At 40.2% G+C, this 16,235-nt stretch overlaps 6 protein-coding genes across 10 annotated transcripts; 2 read left to right on the forward strand and 4 right to left on the reverse strand.

Moving 5' to 3' along the window:
* Positions 1-544: 544 nt before the first annotated feature.
* Positions 545-6,963, reverse strand: LOC105263624 (DNA repair protein RAD51 homolog 3). The gene is made up of 7 exons (XM_011299946.1): positions 6,694-6,963; positions 6,529-6,614; positions 6,334-6,461; positions 5,823-5,929; positions 1,324-1,601; positions 1,050-1,238; positions 545-963 (listed from the first exon to the last, which is right to left on the reverse strand). The coding sequence occupies exons 1-7, from the start codon at positions 6,791-6,793 to the stop codon at positions 937-939; spliced, it is 915 nt and encodes a 304-aa protein (XP_011298248.1). The 5' UTR covers positions 6,794-6,963; the 3' UTR covers positions 545-936.
* Positions 1,648-4,066, reverse strand: ast (protein asteroid). The gene has a single exon (XM_011299945.1). The coding sequence runs from the start codon at positions 4,045-4,047 to the stop codon at positions 1,693-1,695; it is 2,355 nt and encodes a 784-aa protein (XP_011298247.1). The 5' UTR covers positions 4,048-4,066; the 3' UTR covers positions 1,648-1,692.
* LOC105263622 (uncharacterized) lies at positions 4,508-5,903 on the forward strand. Its single transcript, XM_011299944.1, has one exon. It carries the CDS (start codon positions 4,528-4,530, stop codon positions 5,815-5,817), a length of 1,290 nt encoding a protein of 429 aa, XP_011298246.1. The 5' UTR covers positions 4,508-4,527; the 3' UTR covers positions 5,818-5,903.
* A 95-nt stretch (positions 6,964-7,058) lies between the features above and the next one.
* Art3 (arginine methyltransferase 3) lies at positions 7,059-9,254 on the forward strand. The gene is made up of 3 exons (XM_011299943.1): positions 7,059-7,197; positions 7,263-8,720; positions 8,809-9,254. Exons 1-3 carry the CDS (start codon positions 7,185-7,187, stop codon positions 8,916-8,918), a joined length of 1,581 nt encoding a protein of 526 aa, XP_011298245.1. The 5' UTR covers positions 7,059-7,184; the 3' UTR covers positions 8,919-9,254.
* Positions 9,255-9,343: 89 nt separating this feature from the next.
* On the reverse strand, positions 9,344-12,346 carry LOC105263620 (ETS homologous factor). 5 transcript variants are annotated; one of them, XM_011299939.1, is made up of 8 exons: positions 12,150-12,346; positions 11,458-11,581; positions 11,116-11,370; positions 10,845-10,919; positions 10,703-10,789; positions 10,322-10,517; positions 10,069-10,224; positions 9,344-9,970 (listed from the first exon to the last, which is right to left on the reverse strand). In XM_011299939.1, the coding sequence occupies exons 1-7, from the start codon at positions 12,216-12,218 to the stop codon at positions 10,104-10,106; spliced, it is 927 nt and encodes a 308-aa protein (XP_011298241.1). In that variant the 5' UTR covers positions 12,219-12,346; the 3' UTR covers positions 9,344-9,970; positions 10,069-10,103. The 5 variants fall into 5 exon arrangements, with proteins under 5 accessions (XP_011298241.1, XP_011298244.1, XP_011298242.1 ...); XM_011299942.1 differs by having other exon boundaries at positions 12,095-12,159; XM_011299940.1 differs by lacking the exon at positions 12,150-12,346 and adding an exon at positions 11,864-12,070.
* A 423-nt stretch (positions 12,347-12,769) lies between these two features.
* On the reverse strand, positions 12,770-15,801 carry LOC105263625 (ETS-related transcription factor Elf-5). The gene is made up of 7 exons (XM_011299949.1): positions 15,489-15,801; positions 14,781-14,913; positions 14,422-14,676; positions 14,111-14,182; positions 13,885-13,968; positions 13,573-13,768; positions 12,770-13,321 (listed from the first exon to the last, which is right to left on the reverse strand). The coding sequence occupies exons 1-7, from the start codon at positions 15,570-15,572 to the stop codon at positions 13,210-13,212; spliced, it is 936 nt and encodes a 311-aa protein (XP_011298251.1). The 5' UTR covers positions 15,573-15,801; the 3' UTR covers positions 12,770-13,209.
* Positions 15,802-16,235: the final 434 nt, after the last annotated feature.

Here is a 16,235-nt window from a genome sequence, read left to right on the forward strand (position 1 = left end):
TCAAAAATGTTGAAATTTTTTATTTCACAGAATATCTTTCCGCTTTTCAAAAATTCAGTGTTTAAACAATATTTAGATTGATTAGCCAATTAAAAAAAGTTAAAATTGAAATTATTTAAAGAAAAAAAAAATGAACAACGGCGGGATCGAACCCTGGCCGTCGGCGTGGTAGGCAAGCACGTTACCATTAAGACAACGCGCTCATTCTGAAAATATAATTTCATTAGTGGTATATATTCAATACATTGAATAATTTTTTCCATTGAAATTCCACAAGATGTGGTTTCCCCTTTCCGCACGATCAACAGTCGGCTAAATTTCAGTTAAACAAATGAAAAACAAACAGCATTCGTACAGCAGAAAATAAAATTCACCCCGTCGTGTTAATGGACACCCCAGCATTGCGTGGAGCGCCCTCCCTCTCTTGGGGTGCAGTACTACGATGCCGGTGGGGTCACTCAAACCCCCAGAACTGAGCCTCTACTTTAGTCAATCCTCTTTGGTGTGACACAAATAAAAAAAATCAATTTTATTTTACTAAAAGACACGTAATCCTAGTTGTTCAATAATATTAGCATTATATAAAGTATTTTTCACATTGAGGGGAAAAAAATAATTGACTTGAAAAAAACCGTGGGCCTCGTTTTCTGAAGGCGGTTTTCACTGTGCGCTATGGTTTCAGCGATCACACGAATCATTGCGCCGGGAAATATACTTTGAGAGGTCAAAAAAACTATTTTTTTTCGCTTCAATCCAATGCATTATATTATAGATAAAACTAGCGCTGCTACGACCGCTAAACCCTAAAGCGACCGGGATTTTCAAAATTCCCATTTTCAAGTGCATTCGCTCCTGAAATCTTGATTAACTAATTCTTATTGAATTTTGGAGACAGTTCAACAACTTTTATCCGTCCTCTTGCTCTCTCAGTAGGACTCATTTCCTGATTCCATCCGCAGTCACCTGTTAATAACAATAAAATATTCAAGAGCAGTTGTAATGATTAGAGAACTCAGATAATTTATTTATGCAACGGAGAATTTCTTTACCCGGAAAGTTCTCGCTCTCTGTGGAAAAACCGGTGACTTGAGGATTTTCGCTGCGAAGACGATGTCATTCAAACGAGCCAGCAGTAGTCTCCTCTGACACCGATTAGCAACAGTCTGTCCTCCACCACTGACAAATCCGATATTCTTTTTGGCATCAACTTGAGTGACCAACTCATTAACAATCACTATCTGAATTCCAGAGTAATCCTTCGTTGAAAATTTTTATCAAAGAACTTGACAATTTCATTTAATTTACCATTAAAAATAACATTACCGCAATATTGTACTCCGAGGCGAGTTTCTGGAGTTCTTCAAATACTTTGCAGTAGAATTTATACCTAACAAAACTATTCTCTATCGAGCACAACACAGGCAGAGAGAGACTATCAATTATCACAACCCTCAGGAGATTATCACTTTTCAGATATTCCCGAATCCCCTCAATAATCGAAAACAAATCTTGCGCTGTGCGAATAGTGACAACAGTAACACCTCGTAGAAAATTCCTCGTCCCAGCGTCGGGAAAATCCTTGTGATACCCTACAATCAGCTCTAAAGAAGACAATGAAAAATAAGAACATTCTATATCCGCACAATATATATTTTATTCGCTACACAAATACCAAATGAACTCTAGTAATTATTACAAACATCCCTGAAGTCCTGAAGCCGTATTAAGAAGAGCGAAAGAGTTTTTAGGATCATAAAACTCGGAAGTCTTTTCAGAGCCACTCTCAGCAGTCAAGAATTGGTCTTTCACTGTTTCCCTCTTTTTTCTTCTATGAGTCTTATTCCGCCTCCTTTTGGGCCCGTTCATGTGCTGTTTGATATCACCGAGGCAATTCTGAACGATTCGATAGATCGATTGAAAAATCCTGAGGAGCCCTGGAGCGTTGGCTAGCCTCCCCTGGAGGTAGACCAGCGGGTCTTTTCTTTTCGAAAGACTGACAAATAAATTGTACAACAGAGTACCATTAAGCAGCTCCCCAGGACGCGTATGATGATACGGATGTCCGAGAAGAGCATTGAGGTGCATCGAGTGTCTGAGACAACTCTGGAACTGGACGAAGGGGTGGACAACGTCAATGCAAAATTTCCGGGATAAAACCTTGAGTTTCTCGTCCATCTGGAAATAATCGATAAAGAACGCGGCAGCCACGATGCAATCGTCCTTCTCGACAGACTCAATGGCCTCCCCCAAGCAACAATCCTCTGCCAAAATTCTTCTCTGCTTTCTCTCCATCGCAATTCTCTCCATTTCCTTTGAGAATTTCCTTTCAAATGTCTTCTTCGATCTCCTGAACCCGATCTTCTCATCGATAATACTAAACAACATGGAAATAACTAAACAATTGAGGTGAATGTTGTTTTTCTCAGGAGGAACTTCTCGCCTCATCCAAAAGATCATCGTCCCCAGGTACAGCCTCCACTGCTCTGGGCACTCCTCCAACTCCTCCAACTCCTCCCCAGACATTCCCAAAACTTCGTCGATGATTTTTTTTCTTTCACCGGATGGAATCTCCCTCAGATGTTCGAAAGATACTGGAGACCTCGCCACGGTGATAAAACGTCTAGCGAATTGATTTCCTTCTCGGATGACCAACTGAAGAACACTATCCTCGCCCCTGGAGGACGATAGCAAACTAAAGATCCTCGTGATTATGGGGATGCTGATCTCGTGAGAGGAGATTTTACCGAAGTCTTCGATCTGTGGAACGAGAATGTAGAGATTGTGTGTCAGCATGTTGATGAAATACGTGGGGAAATCTCCAGCCAAGTGGCTCTTGATGAACCATTCGGGAACTGACGATGCGAATTTTTCAGCGGTGGAGAATTTCGGTTCATTTTCATTCTCATCGTCAATCTCTTTGTCAACTTCTTCATCAGTCTCTCCAGTTTCCTCGTCGTTGTTCTCGTCGTTGTTCTCGTCGTTGTTCTCGTCGTTGTCGTCGTTCTCCTCGTTGTCCTCTTGGATGGTCCCTTCAGCCTGAATTTTGTCTAACACTTCGTCCAGTTTATCGAGATCCCCTTGGAACTGGAAAGGTGTCATTCTGATTTTCTCGATGGCAGAATTGTCGGTGAGACCGAGGGGCTGCATCATGTACGGCGTCAATATTGAATAACTATTGATGATGAGCTCCATCGCGGTGAGGATGCTCTTCCGCTTGTCGTACCTCACTTTCCTCAAGACAGCAGCAACCGCAGAGTTCAGAGAATAATTCCTCAGCCAATTGAGTGTTGTCCCTATTCTCTTCTGCTGTCCGTTCTGAGTTTTACTCTTCTTGAGTTTCATCCTGCTAAAAAAGTCCTTGAAAATGCTCCTGTTGATGTAGTCATTTCCCAGGAGAATGGATGCAAGGGGGAGAACACTGACATCAAGCCCCCTGAATTTATCCAAGAGCTTCTGCACTCGATAAATCTTACACTTCTTTGCGTATCCTGATTTATTCTTGATGATCGAGGAGCTCAGAGTCGTAAAGGGAATGTACTCGACTCCATAAATGTAGAAATCCGAATCATAACTGAGAATTGGAGCCCCTAGGATCTTTCCAACAGCTGCGATACAGTCGTCAGCCTCGAAAGGACACATTGCAAATTTAATCCCCAAGGTGACGAGGACATCCCTGAAGACATCGGTTTGCATGAGGGGGAAGTACCTCAATCTGCACTGAGTTGTAGGTGTGAATTTCGAGGCGGTGAGGAGCCTGTCGCGTGCTCGTTTGAAAACTGTCTTTTTTTTCTTGTTCTCCCAGCCACCATCCAGGAGGACAATGGGTGTCACCTGGCAGCGTAGAAGGTCCTCAAAAAATTGAGTGATGCTGTAGGAGAAGTGATCATAATCACCACCGAAAGCGCAATTGGCTTTCGATAATTTACAGTAAATCTGAGAGCTCAAGCTCCAGCCGTCTATCACCAAGTAGCAGTTCTGGAGCTCGTGGCATTCTAAAAAATAGTCAGAACGGTTGGCTATGTACGTTGTTAGCCCTCGAATTCCCATTTTCAATCGATGTTATCGATTTTTAAGTTTTTGAAAAATATTTCACCATCGATTTAATGTTTCTATCACTTTTTTACGGTTTCATTACATGAAATTGCATCAATAAAAAATTGAGCCGTTAATTTCACGTGATATATCAATTTAAAGTTAGAGAACGCTTATAATGCTTATTTTGACTATTTTGAATATTGATTCGAATAGAACGAGTTCCATTCCATTTGAGGGTGTTTGAAAAAATGTTTCTCCACGCACATGAATTTTTTAGGTTAACTGTCAAGTTTTTAATTTTAGAAATAGGTTAGAGCCCATTGTTTACAAATTCATCGTGTCCTCGTTGTAGCTGGCCCGCCAGTGGCCACCTGAAAATCATTAAATCACCATTGAAAAATTCATCGAATCCTCGTTAATCTACCACCCCTCACACCACGAATTATTTTAAAGCCCCATCAGGTGTCCCTGAGTTGTCAGTGAGCTTCGAAAATGGAATGGAACTCGTTCTATTCAAACGCCTGCTACGAGTGTGGAAATTGGGGTGACAGTTACCCCCTGACGATGTGCAAAAGCTGTCGAGCAGTGGGTTTTTGTGACAAGGACTTGAAAATTGGTGTAGAAAGGCACAAGGCGCTGTGCGAGGTATTAACGGAGTTGCGGGGCTCATCCCCGTCGGTATTCATAAGCGAGGGAGATTCCCAGGCATCCTGGGCCCTCATGAAGACCAACCTAATGCTGATAATCCAATTAAAACTCGGTAGAAAGCTCAATAAGCAGGAAGAAGAGGTCCTCAAATTCCCGAAGCGCTGTCTCTCCTGTTTCGAGACAGACCCTGAGCGTCTGACAGACTGCAAGGTCTGTCCTGGTACCAGTTTCTGCTCTCGTCACCTACAATCCCAGGAGGAGCATGCAGTGAGATGCAGAAAGTTGACAGAGTGTGCTGCATCTGATGTGTTTTTCGCCCTTCTGCTGAGGAGAGAAATTCCAGGTATTCCTGAGGATCACAGCTCGTCGAAACTCCCTGAGGATATGAACCAATTCCTCAAAAATTGTGGGCCAAACATTGCCCATTTCCCTCACAACGTCCAGAGGTCAGCGAGCTCCGAGGTATTTACCAGACCGCTGAGTCTTTTATACGGAATTGAGAGATTGAGGTACAGTGTTGGGGATGTACTAGTGATCCACGTGGTGGGAGCAAGTGCTATAGATCTGGAGGACCCCAGTGCCTTCGAGATTGTTCGCCATTTCAGGCCGAATATCAAGGAGCTGTTGCTGGTGTTCGTTGGCCCTGACCTCAAGGGCATCGATGTACCCTCAATGACACCTTATTTATGCTCCCAGTGTAAAAAGAGCGACGTCAAACTCGATGTGCACATAATATCAAAGCTTTATCATGAATTCTTTGAGGAGACGGGCTTCCGCATCCCTGATATTGTTGTTGGGTACAATATTGGAATTCATGAGTGCCTGGAGGCCGACTCTGAGAGGGATACCTGGGCTCCAACCGTCAAAACTCTGGGCAAGTTGGGCTCTCCTCTTGTTGTGACCTCGTATACCCTGGAGGAGGCCCAGAGGGACTACGAGAGGATTCTCAAGGGTTCTCGGCATTTTGTGGGTGTTATGATGGAAAAAAATCCGTTTGGGAGCCTCAGGCACTACAGGGACTTTGAGAACGACGAGTTTTACTACCAGAATCAATTTATAATGGCATTTACGGGGAAGGAAATGACGGAATGTATGCGGGGCCTCACACTCAGGGAGGATATGATGTGTGATTGACTCACCCTGGAGACGACGAGGGGAGAAACCACGCCTGCTGTCGATAAAGAGCACTGGGCCGTCTAGACCTCCTTCCATTTGGGGTAGTTGAGTTGTTAAGCATAGCTGGAAGCTGGAATTATGATTTTATGGGCTTTTGTGTGTTGATTAGTTAGATAGGAGTGGCTGCTGGAGATTAAGTAGTGGAGTAAAATGAAAAAATGGTGATTTCATTTTGCTTCTGCTGTGAATTGTCAATCGAATTCATCAGATTTTTTTTTATGAAATTGTTTTATACTTGAAAAGAAGTTGGGGCCAACATTGTCTATTTTTTGCTACTTAAATTCTGATTATTTCTATGAAATAATATTTTTCAAGAATTTCCCTTTGAGGACTGAAAGAGACTAATAGTATTTTGTTACTTTTTTTTTTACAAGAAGCCAATGAAATTTATGTCTGTCAATCGATGTATTTACCTCCTTATTATAAACCTAAGAGATAAATGTTTAATTATTACTAATAACGTAGAAACACTACCAAATCTGTGTCTTTCCTGACCCCGGTGCACCACAAAGCTCTGTAATACTCCCACAGGGAACTCCACCCTCCAAGAGTGAATCCAATGCTTTGCTGAATGTTGTGACCCGGTGACAGAGCAATTCCGCCTAAGAATAATAATAAATCATATAAATAAAAATTGTTCATTGATTATGCTCATTTCAATTGATGCACCTGCCACTGATCGAGTGCTGAGACAGCATGTATAGGTGTCGAAGCCTTAATTAATTCATCGACATCCACGAATCTCCTAGCAGCTTCTGCAACAACAATTATTTCACTGTCAAAACATTCTCTCCACATACATCTAAATAATCCTTAGAACTCCCTCAAAAATACCTGGAGCTTTAAGGACGTCCTCCAAGTAGTTAAATCCATTTTTAGCGAGTAATTCCAACGTATATTGCGATAAAGAAAATGTCCCAAGGGGTCTCAGCATCTTTCAGAAGGAATTAATTCTACAAACAGCTGTAAATGTTAGTCGGCAGGACTCAACAATGGATCAACTCTTCAAACAATATTTCAAACATCAGTTTAGGATTTTCAAAAACATGTGGATGCTGCAGACCAAAGAGGATGGACTAAAGTAGAAGTTCAGTTCTTGGGGTTTGAGTGACCCCAGCGGCATTGTACTACTGCACCCCAAGGGAGGGAGGGCGCCACACGCAATGGGGGTGTCTGCCCCGTCAGCCGACTCGCGTAAAAAAAGACACACGTGCGAAAACACGCGTGTGAAGCGGCTCTCAAAGGCGGTTTAACCTCTTCAAAAAACTTCTGAATCCTCACTTTTCCAAAAAAATCCCCCAAGTAATCAACAATCGTTTATCAAGATGACAGACAATGGTGAGTGACCCTTTAAAAAAAACTCGATGGAACGTCGCGATAAATAATTGAGTATTGATTGACAGTGCCAGACTTGGTGTCAAGTCACGACATGGATTTGGTGTGCAGTGACGGAGAGAGCGGAGAAGACTGGGATGAGATTGATGATGACAGTTGCAGAATCAGCTGTCTATTCTGCGAGAAAGAGTTTCGAGGATATTGCGAGGGGCTCAAGCACATGAGCATTTTCCATGGGCTGGATCTCGGAAAATTCGTGAGAGATCGTCAATTAGACGATTACACGTACAGAAAATTCGTGAATTATGTGAGGAAGCACAGGTCATCCCCTGAGGAACTCGCTGCAGGTGGAAAACCCTGGGATGCTGATGAATACCTCATGCCAGTCCTTCAGGACGATCCCTGGCTCATGCTGGATATTGAAGAGTTAGATCAGGGATCTCCAGAAGATACAAAAGTCACATCGTTCCCAGTTAATTGTGAGAATGGATGTGTTACATTGTCTGAGACGCATTTTGCCGAGCTACAGAGGACTATTCAGTCGTTGAAGGCACAGCTGGAGCAGAGGGAGACAGCTTGTTACCTGGCAAAACAGCAGATCGACGAGATGCAGAGAAAAGTGCAGCGGATAGTGTTTGATGAGGAGACAGAGAAGCCATCGAAGAGGTGTGTTAAGAACGTGGGTGCCGTCGACGACGAAGGGTACTTCAACACCTACAGTCACTTTGCTATTCATCATGAGATGTTGACTGATACCGTAAGGACTGAGAGCTATAGAGACGCTCTCCTAACCAACTCCCACGTCTTCAGGGAATGCACGATGCTGGACGTGGGCTGTGGCACAGGGATACTCTCGATGTTTGCAGCAAAGTCTGGTTGTAAGAAAGTCCTCAGTGTCGACCAGTCTGACGTTATTTATCACGCAATGGATATCGTGAGGGAGAACAATCTAAATGATGTGATTGAATTGAAGAAAGGAAGACTCGAAGACATCGACCTGGGGGTTGAGAAGGTTGATGCAATTGTGTCCGAATGGATGGGATATTTTCTTCTGTTTGAGGGCATGCTAGATACTGTCATCTACGCCAGGGACCACTATCTTAAACCTGGAGGTAAATTACTACCCAATCGGTGCACATTAACTCTAGTGGGCAGTGGGGATACCAAAAGGTACGTCGATCTCGTCGACTATTGGTCCAACGTTTATGGCTTTAAGATGAGTTGTATGAAGGAAAAGGTCGTCAAGGAACCTAGCATCGAGGTCTGCAGTGCCAAGGACATTGTCACTAGTGTCTCTATTATCAGAAATTTTGATTTATTCACTGTTGACACCTCGTGCATGGACTTTACAACTGAGTTTGAGCTGATTGTTAAGAAAACTGGCTCGCTCACTGCTATCGTTGGCTATTTCGATGTATTTTTCGATCTTGATAATCCCGTTTCGTTCAGCACTGGGCCGCAGACACAAGCCACTCACTGGAAACAAACTGTTTTTTCACTTAGTGAGCCTATTAGTATTACAGAAGGTAAATTATTCTATTTTTTTTTCTTTTTTTTTTTTTTGAAAGATAAGTAGTCAGAACTTGATAATTGAATTCAAATGGATTGTTTCAGGGGAAACAATAACGGGGAAAATAATCTGCGGACGACATCCCAAGGATATCCGGGCCTTAATCGTCACCCTCCACGTTCGAGATTTTCGACAAGTATATTATCTCGACTAGACCAACTGCCAAAACTACAAACTCATTTAATGAAATGAATTTTTCCAATTTTCAATCTAGCTACAACGAAAAAAAAAAACGTTACTTTCTCTCATTCATCAAAATTTAAATTAGTCTTGTTCGCTAGAGACTTTTCTCCATTTGACAATTGTCGTTTGACTCAATTGATGAATTTTCTGAAGTTTTTTCGGAAGTTTTTGGAGATTGAGATTAGAGCTTTAACTCGAATAGTCGGGTATATTAAGAGTTGATCAATTTCCCCGAGTTTTTGAATAATCATTGATGATTCATGTGCCTTTTAGCAGTTGGAAAACAAATTCTACCAATTACCAGGAATTGCAATTTTCTTGCATACAATATTGATGATAATCATCGTTTTAAATCAATAGTCAAGTGGTAAAGTGAAATTAGTGGAATTTGTGAAATTTCACTGAGATTTTATTTTACTTTATTTCACTTTACAATTTCACTGCTGAAATCCTAGTACATAAAATGCATGCCGCACAATCTTATTGGATAGGGAATGAATTCAAAGCGACCATTTATTTTTTTCTGGAAATGGTACATTATTTTCGTTAAAATGTATAGATTCGATGCCATCGATAATTGAACGAGGCAAAAGGTGATTTCTTTATTTTATATGAATGCATTTATTAAGTTTGGATCATTCTTCAGCTTTTATAGAGTGGTAAAGTATGCATACGAAATAATAGGATTAGTGGTCTCAAATTAAAATAAAAATTCCATTCTTCCGACCAAATAAATTAATTGAATAATGATAATCCGCTAGATTCCAGACTTTTGAAACATCAAGTTCGCCAAATGGTTTGAAATAAATAATAAACATTGAGCTTCTTAACTGTAATGCATTGCCGCACGAATACAATAGTCAATAATGTTAAGGTTTTTAGCGAATACGCTGTACTACCTCCTGTGATATTATAGATGTCGCGAAATTGACAATGAACATTGCCACAATGATAAAGTGTTACAAGTAGAGAGATTGTAAACAGTGAGAGAGCGATTGCACATTTCCTCCCATTCACGACTTCCTGTAATCAATTTTCGAGAAATAATGTAGATTTTATTCGAATAAAATTTCTTTTACAAGTTGATGAAATATTTCACGGGATGACTGACATTAAGGTACCTGAGTTTTTTTTTATATCGCTTGAGGATTTTCTTTTATGATGATTGACGGAGGAAATTCGGATTGTCGGTTTGCCATCCTTTTGCGTTGGGACCAAATTTGTACACTAATTTTTCATTCTTGACTGATTGAAAGATTTGATTGTCGTAGTGATATCTGTAAAAAAAAATTTGGAGAACTCAGAGTTCCTGAACTTCAAATTTATCCCCTTCTATTCATTTTTTTTTAACAATGGAAATAGAAAAATATGTACCTCATGGCTCGACTGAATTTTTCATAAGTCATTGTAGTATTTCCATTCCTCGCGCCCCACCGTCTAGCCACTTCTTCACTCCTGACGAATTTAAACTTCGCCTGGGAATAATCCTCCCAGCGAATAAGGTTAGGACATGTTTCTGGATTCTGCAGGAGGTCCCTAATGTACTCCCACAATTTTCCCAAATTTTGAGCTGCCAACATTTTATTTACGTCTCATTGCACGCGTTAAAAGAAAAAATTCATCCAAAAATTATGTAATTTTGCTCACGTGTTACTTCCCCAGTATTTATTCAAACGATAGAAACGTAAAACGACTTAAAGTTTTTCATGAATAGAAAAAGAATGTTCAATGACAATTACCCAATTAAAGACTTACGGGAATTTTTCTGTTTGAAACCTTTGGGCCGACCTGGAGTCCGTCCTTTAGATGGAATGTCTAGATTGTCTTCAGATTCAGTAGTTTCTGTTAACGTAATAAAATATATGTGACATGTTCCGCCAATTGTCAAATTACGTACCAGAAAAACATGTAGAGCCGCCCGAGGATCTGCAATCATCTCGAGATATTCTGTCAATCGATGAAAAGTTCGGTACTGGAAAATGAAATTATTGATGTAGGCACTGGTAATTCCTGCCCGGGCTAAATAAAATTCATTTAAAAAAATTTATCTTAAAAACAAATAATAAATAATTTTTAATACATTGCGTGTACGTTACGAAAAAATAAAGCAGTGGCTAATATAATATATTCATCGACGAGGGCTATCGAGAGTAGAAATTAGCACTTACAAACGTTTTGCATTCTCTGTGAGTGCAAAAGTTTGTAGAGTTTCGCTCCATAATCGTGATCACGAAGAACGAACTCCTTCTTCTTGAGTTTAACAAGGTCCCTGCCAGGAATAGCCAAGCTCTGTTGAATGGAGCAATAGGGCTGTCCCATATGCGAAGCAGCGGACAATAACCAGTTTATGGTATCTCCCTTGCTCCATTCGTCGATCCTCTTGGTGGTCCAGGCATGACCATCAGTCTCCTCAGCATCATCCCCTGGACAAATCGATTATGAATTTGTAACAGCGAGAAGTGCAGTTCCTCCTTAATTCCATAATTCCATTTCTCCAATAAAAGCATTACCTAGGAAGCACTTTTTTCCACCTGAACTCTCGTTCTTATGAGAAATTTCCTGGCTGCTCGTCATTTCCATATCAAGGATCGTGTTGTACAAGTCATCGTCATGGAGTAACATCGGATAGAATGGCTGTAATAATTTTTTCGTCGTATGAGGAAAATTCTTTGATTGCGTCTTGATGAATGGAATGTCTACGCCATTCATGGAATTCACTACTCGCGGTTTCTTGAGGAAAAAATTGAAGGATATAAAATTGACGATTATTGCTGTAGAATTCACAGGGGAAAAAAATTGATATGCATTTATATGAGAATTATTGAAATGAAAATTTATTAAAGTTTCCATGTCCCAAATTCAATAGAATCGCAAGAATTTCCAGAGCTCTAATCGGAATTTGGCAAAAAAACTTGCCGTTTTTGTAACTTCCAGATTTTGAAATTGCATTATCCACATACTTGTTAAGTAGAGGATAAAAACTCCATGGAGTTATTTGCTCATTAATAATACAAGTAGTAAATGAATAAACAACCGATGAAGCGATTTTACTCGGATCTACGCATAATCTCAACTCCACAACCACTGAAAGATCACTCGAATCTAACGGGATTTCTGTCAACGAGGAAAGATCTGATAATCACTGACCTAGCGAAATAAGACTCGTTAAAAATCACCACATCATAAACAAGGAAAAACTTGCCTCCATGGTATCGCTGAAGAGACAATTATCGATGGAGCTCATTGCATCTATCGTTGTATCGTAAAACATGATGATTGTATCGTCAGAAAAAACTGAGCAGAGTCTCAGAGTGGGATGTTGATGATTTGGAAAAATAAAAAAATGCTAATGCAACCGCCAAGAGTGTAGGAGGGAATGATCACTTTACACTCAACGAGGAAAAAGTAATCGAGACCGCGAGGCGCATGATGATTTAAAGGCGGATTAAACCCCCTCTGAATCATCTCAATTACGCTGAAGACTACCCCCACGTCACTAGCTACCGATTCGTGGAGGAACGTGTGAGGGGCTTTAACAGGCGAATCAGGGGTTCCCAAATACTCTCGCAGGAGGGATTTCCCTGGCAATTCATTATTATCGATGCCAAAGAGTGAGACTCAATCCTTTGTCGATCATCGTTATGATATGCTCACCTCATGACTCAGTCCACTCACTGCAGAGAAATTCACATCAACATTCTGATCTCAAGCCCGATGTGAACTTACCTCGTCTTTAGCAATATCGGAAAATTGCACTTTTCCTCCTTTTCTTATTTTTCAATTACCCTTGTTATTTCATTGTTGGAGGAAAAATTGAAAATCAAATGGTCTATTTATTTTTCAATGTCAATATACACTTTGTGAATGATTTATATTTTATATGAATTATTTGGAATACGGTGTTTTGTCTAATCGGTATTCAGCTTCACAAGTGCATGAATTGTGGCCTGAATTTAGTGAATTCGAGGGGAATACCACAACAAATAAACAATCAAACAGGAAATTATTTTCAAAATTAAAATTCTGTAGAAATATACAAAGTAAAAAAGACCATTTCTTCATGGAAACGAACTTCTGAATTTCCATGTGTCAATACTATAGATGAGAGACTCATCTGAAATGGTGTCACGATATCGATCGACAATACGTGTATTCTTTCGATTCTTCATCAAAAAATTAATCTGTATTTTCCTGAGGAAAAATTCTTAAGTCACGAATCACATTTTTTTTTTATATCTTCGTCATCATTTCTTCTGGAGAATTCATCGACGAAAGTTGGGATTGTCCGTCTCCCATCCCTTGGCGTTAGGCCCAAATTGGTAGACTAGTCGGCGACCCAGCACTGGCAGGAAGATTTTGCTCTTGTAATAATACCTGATAAAAAAAAAGCAAAAAACACATATAATCAACTATTTTTTCTATTAAAATTTATAATGAACGTCAGAAAAAAAACGTAAATAATTTATCAAATCGGTTCACACATGAAAGAACAAGAGAAGTTTGTCATCTACTCATAATTGGCTCGTTATCAAAATAATTCCAATATTGACAAGACGAGATAACTCGATTTACGATGTTTCTCACTGGGCGACAAAATAAAGGTATTATGACGTGGATATAATCACCTCATGGCCCTGCTTAATTTCTCATAAGTCATCTTGGTATTTCCCTTTCTGGCGCCCCAGCGTTTCGCCACTTCATCACTCCTGACGAACCTGAATTTAGCCTGAGAATAGTCCTCCCAGCAAATGAGGCTCGGACAGGTTTCAGGATTTCTGAGAAGATCCCTAATATATTCCCACAGTTTGCCTTGACTCGTTGCTGCAGAGATACATTATAAGCAATAGAGCAAATCGAGCAAATAGAGCAAATAGAGCAAATACAGCCGGAAATTATCATACGATATTGACGAAATGATGAAATCAAGGAAAACTCACAATTCTTTTTCTGTTTGAACCCCTTGGGTCGACCTGGACCCGGCCTTTTCGGTGACACCTCCACACTGTCTTCCGATTCTGCATCTATAAATATTGCAAAACAACTGTTCTTGTCAAAGCATAATTAATTAATTCAACGTTAATTCAACATCGTCGCATTCAGCATCGTCTGTATTTCAATGTTCTTTCGTAATTAAACTTTTATCATCATTTTGGTTTTACGTACCGGAAACAGTCGATGATCCCGTGTGTGTGCGCTCGTCCTCGGACGTCTGGTGAATTGATGGAAAATGTGGCGCTGAAATAATTAAATTATTAAATGGTCGACTTTTTAAATTCCTCAGATTTTAACGAATATCTTGGAATCCAAGCGAGATGGAAATTTTTTTAAAATAGCCCCCTTCATAGCTCTCACTCTCTTCTATAAAAAGGAATATTTTCAAAATTATGCTATTTCGTTCAGCTTTGGAGATATATACATGCATAGATTATTATTAATTATTTTAATTATTCCGTGGATTATTCCATGGCACTTACAAAAGTTGGAGACTCTCTGGGAGTGCAAAAGCTCATAGAGCTTGTCTCCATAAGCTCGATCATGAAATATAAAATCCTGCTTTGTCAGAGTGATAAGATCTCTTCCTGGAATGGCTAGAGTGTGTTGAATAGAGCAATAGGCCTGTCCCATATGCGAAGCCGCGGACATGAGCCAGTTTATTGTATCACCCTGGCTCCACTCTTTAATCGGTTTAGTGGACCAAGCATTTCCATCAGCTTCATCAAACTCTTCCCCTAAAATCATATAATCATAATTATGATTTCGCAACGAGCAATCCAGATAAACCCATTCCTTTTCCCTCTCTATTTATAGACTTTCCTCAACCAATTTTTATTACCTAGAAAGAACTTTTTTTTTGCGGTCTCGCATCCTCTCTTGTTGTAAGGAAACTCCTTATTCTCCGTTGTATCCATATCCAGTATCGTCGGATATGGATCATCATTGTCCAGCGGTGACATTTGAAAAAATCCCTGCGAGCAATTTTTCATTATAAGGAAAATGGAGATCAAGTCACACTCAATGGAATTGACGTTTCATTCAGTGAATTTACTATATGCGCTCTATCCTCCAGGAAAAACCGGTAGAGCTTAATGATGCAAATTGTAATTACATGACGCTCGATAAGAAACTAATTGCATATCCAACCTGCCGAGACAAAAACATACAATTGATCCAACGAGAATCGACAACAATTACCACTGCAGCTCGACGATCTATCGATCATCGAAATAATTAACAGCTCGATTGTCCTTGGATCAACTCCATTATCTCCAACGATCCTCGCATTACCGTGAAAATTTACAGAACCTGATTATAAGTTATAAAACAACTTGTCTCCGATTGAGAAGAAAAATCCTCCAACGACTGGAATGATTAACGATCAATAATTATTGACAAAATACCGCTAAAAATATCGAAGAGTATAATTCCTCACGCGTGATATCCACGCAAGCCCCCGGATTTTCCGAAAGTCCATGAATTTCAAAACTTGGCATTGAACAAGTCTAAAAAAAAATCGACACATTGTAAATAAGGAAAAACTTGCCTGGATTGGATCGCTCCGATGATAATCAACGATGGAAGTCATGTCGTCGTTCACTCCGTCGCAAAACATTCGCGCAATGTTCATGAAAAAAAAAAAGGAGAGAACCCGAAAATAATTGGCAAAGAGGATAATCGGAGGAGGGTGGGAAGCTCTAAAATTCAAATAGCAATAATGAACACTTTGGAAATTTGCGGATTGAAAAAAAAAAACAATGGGAGAGACTGCGAAGCGCGTGACGGTTCAAACGCGGATGAGACCGCGTCTGAATGATTGCGATCACGTTGAGGCCAGTCTCTACGTCACTGGTAACACATACTTGGAATAAACCAACCTATGTGGATATCGAAGCTAAAGTGGGTGTCAACGCAGACATATGAGCCCGAGGGATTTCCCCGCAATTCCTCGTTACCAATCCCCACGCAGGCCAATATGTACATGAAATGGTGACGCAATCGTCATCAAATACCACGTGATGCGCCATATCACTGGAGATAAATTTTGCGAGAAATTAATTTATCATGATTCTGAACATTCGTATCCCAGAGATAAGCGTTTCTCCTGGGTGAATGTCTCAGGGTCAAGGGATTCCACTGCATATATCATGCATCTTGGTCTCCTCGTGGATCGCATATGCGCATTATCCGCAACTTCATCCGAGATGAACAAATTTACCAACAAATTTACCAACAAATTTACCAATAAAATAATTCCATTAGTCTGGAATTACAATTGATTTTCATTCAGTTA

This window comes from Fopius arisanus, unplaced genomic scaffold, assembly GCF_000806365.1.
Source record: "Fopius arisanus strain USDA-PBARC FA_bdor unplaced genomic scaffold, ASM80636v1 scaffold00015, whole genome shotgun sequence".
NCBI lineage: Eukaryota > Metazoa > Arthropoda > Insecta > Hymenoptera > Braconidae > Fopius > Fopius arisanus.

Coding starts and splice junctions, on each gene's coding strand:
- ast (XM_011299945.1), bottom strand. CDS start 4,047: ATGGGAATTCGAGGGCTAACAACGTACATAGCCAACCGTTCTGACTAT.
- LOC105263622 (XM_011299944.1), top strand. CDS start 4,528: ATGGAATGGAACTCGTTCTATTCAAACGCCTGCTACGAGTGTGGAAAT.
- LOC105263624 (XM_011299946.1), bottom strand. CDS start 6,793: ATGCTGAGACCCCTTGGGACATTTTCTTTATCGCAATATACGTTGGAA. Junction 6,615..6,693: donor GGACGTCCTTAAAGCTCCAG/GTATTTTTGAGG, acceptor TTGTTGTTGCAG/AAGCTGCTAGGAGATTCGTG. Junction 1,239..1,323: donor CCTCGGAGTACAATATTGCG/GTAATGTTATTT, acceptor TCTGGAATTCAG/ATAGTGATTGTTAATGAGTT.
- Art3 (XM_011299943.1), top strand. Junction 8,721..8,808: donor GCCTATTAGTATTACAGAAG/GTAAATTATTCT, acceptor GGATTGTTTCAG/GGGAAACAATAACGGGGAAA.
- LOC105263620 (XM_011299937.1), bottom strand. CDS start 11,797: ATGGAAACTTTAATAAATTTTCATTTCAATAATTCTCATATAAATGCA. Junction 11,371..11,457: donor TGGAAAAAAGTGCTTCCTAG/GTAATGCTTTTA, acceptor CGATTTGTCCAG/GGGATGATGCTGAGGAGACT. Junction 10,790..10,844: donor CGGCTCTACATGTTTTTCTG/GTACGTAATTTG, acceptor TTACGTTAACAG/AAACTACTGAATCTGAAGAC.
- LOC105263625 (XM_011299949.1), bottom strand. CDS start 15,572: ATGAACATTGCGCGAATGTTTTGCGACGGAGTGAACGACGACATGACT. Junction 13,769..13,884: donor GTTCAAACAGAAAAAGAATT/GTGAGTTTTCCT, acceptor GTATCTCTGCAG/CAACGAGTCAAGGCAAACTG. Junction 13,322..13,572: donor AAATTAAGCAGGGCCATGAG/GTGATTATATCC, acceptor TTTTTTTATCAG/GTATTATTACAAGAGCAAAA.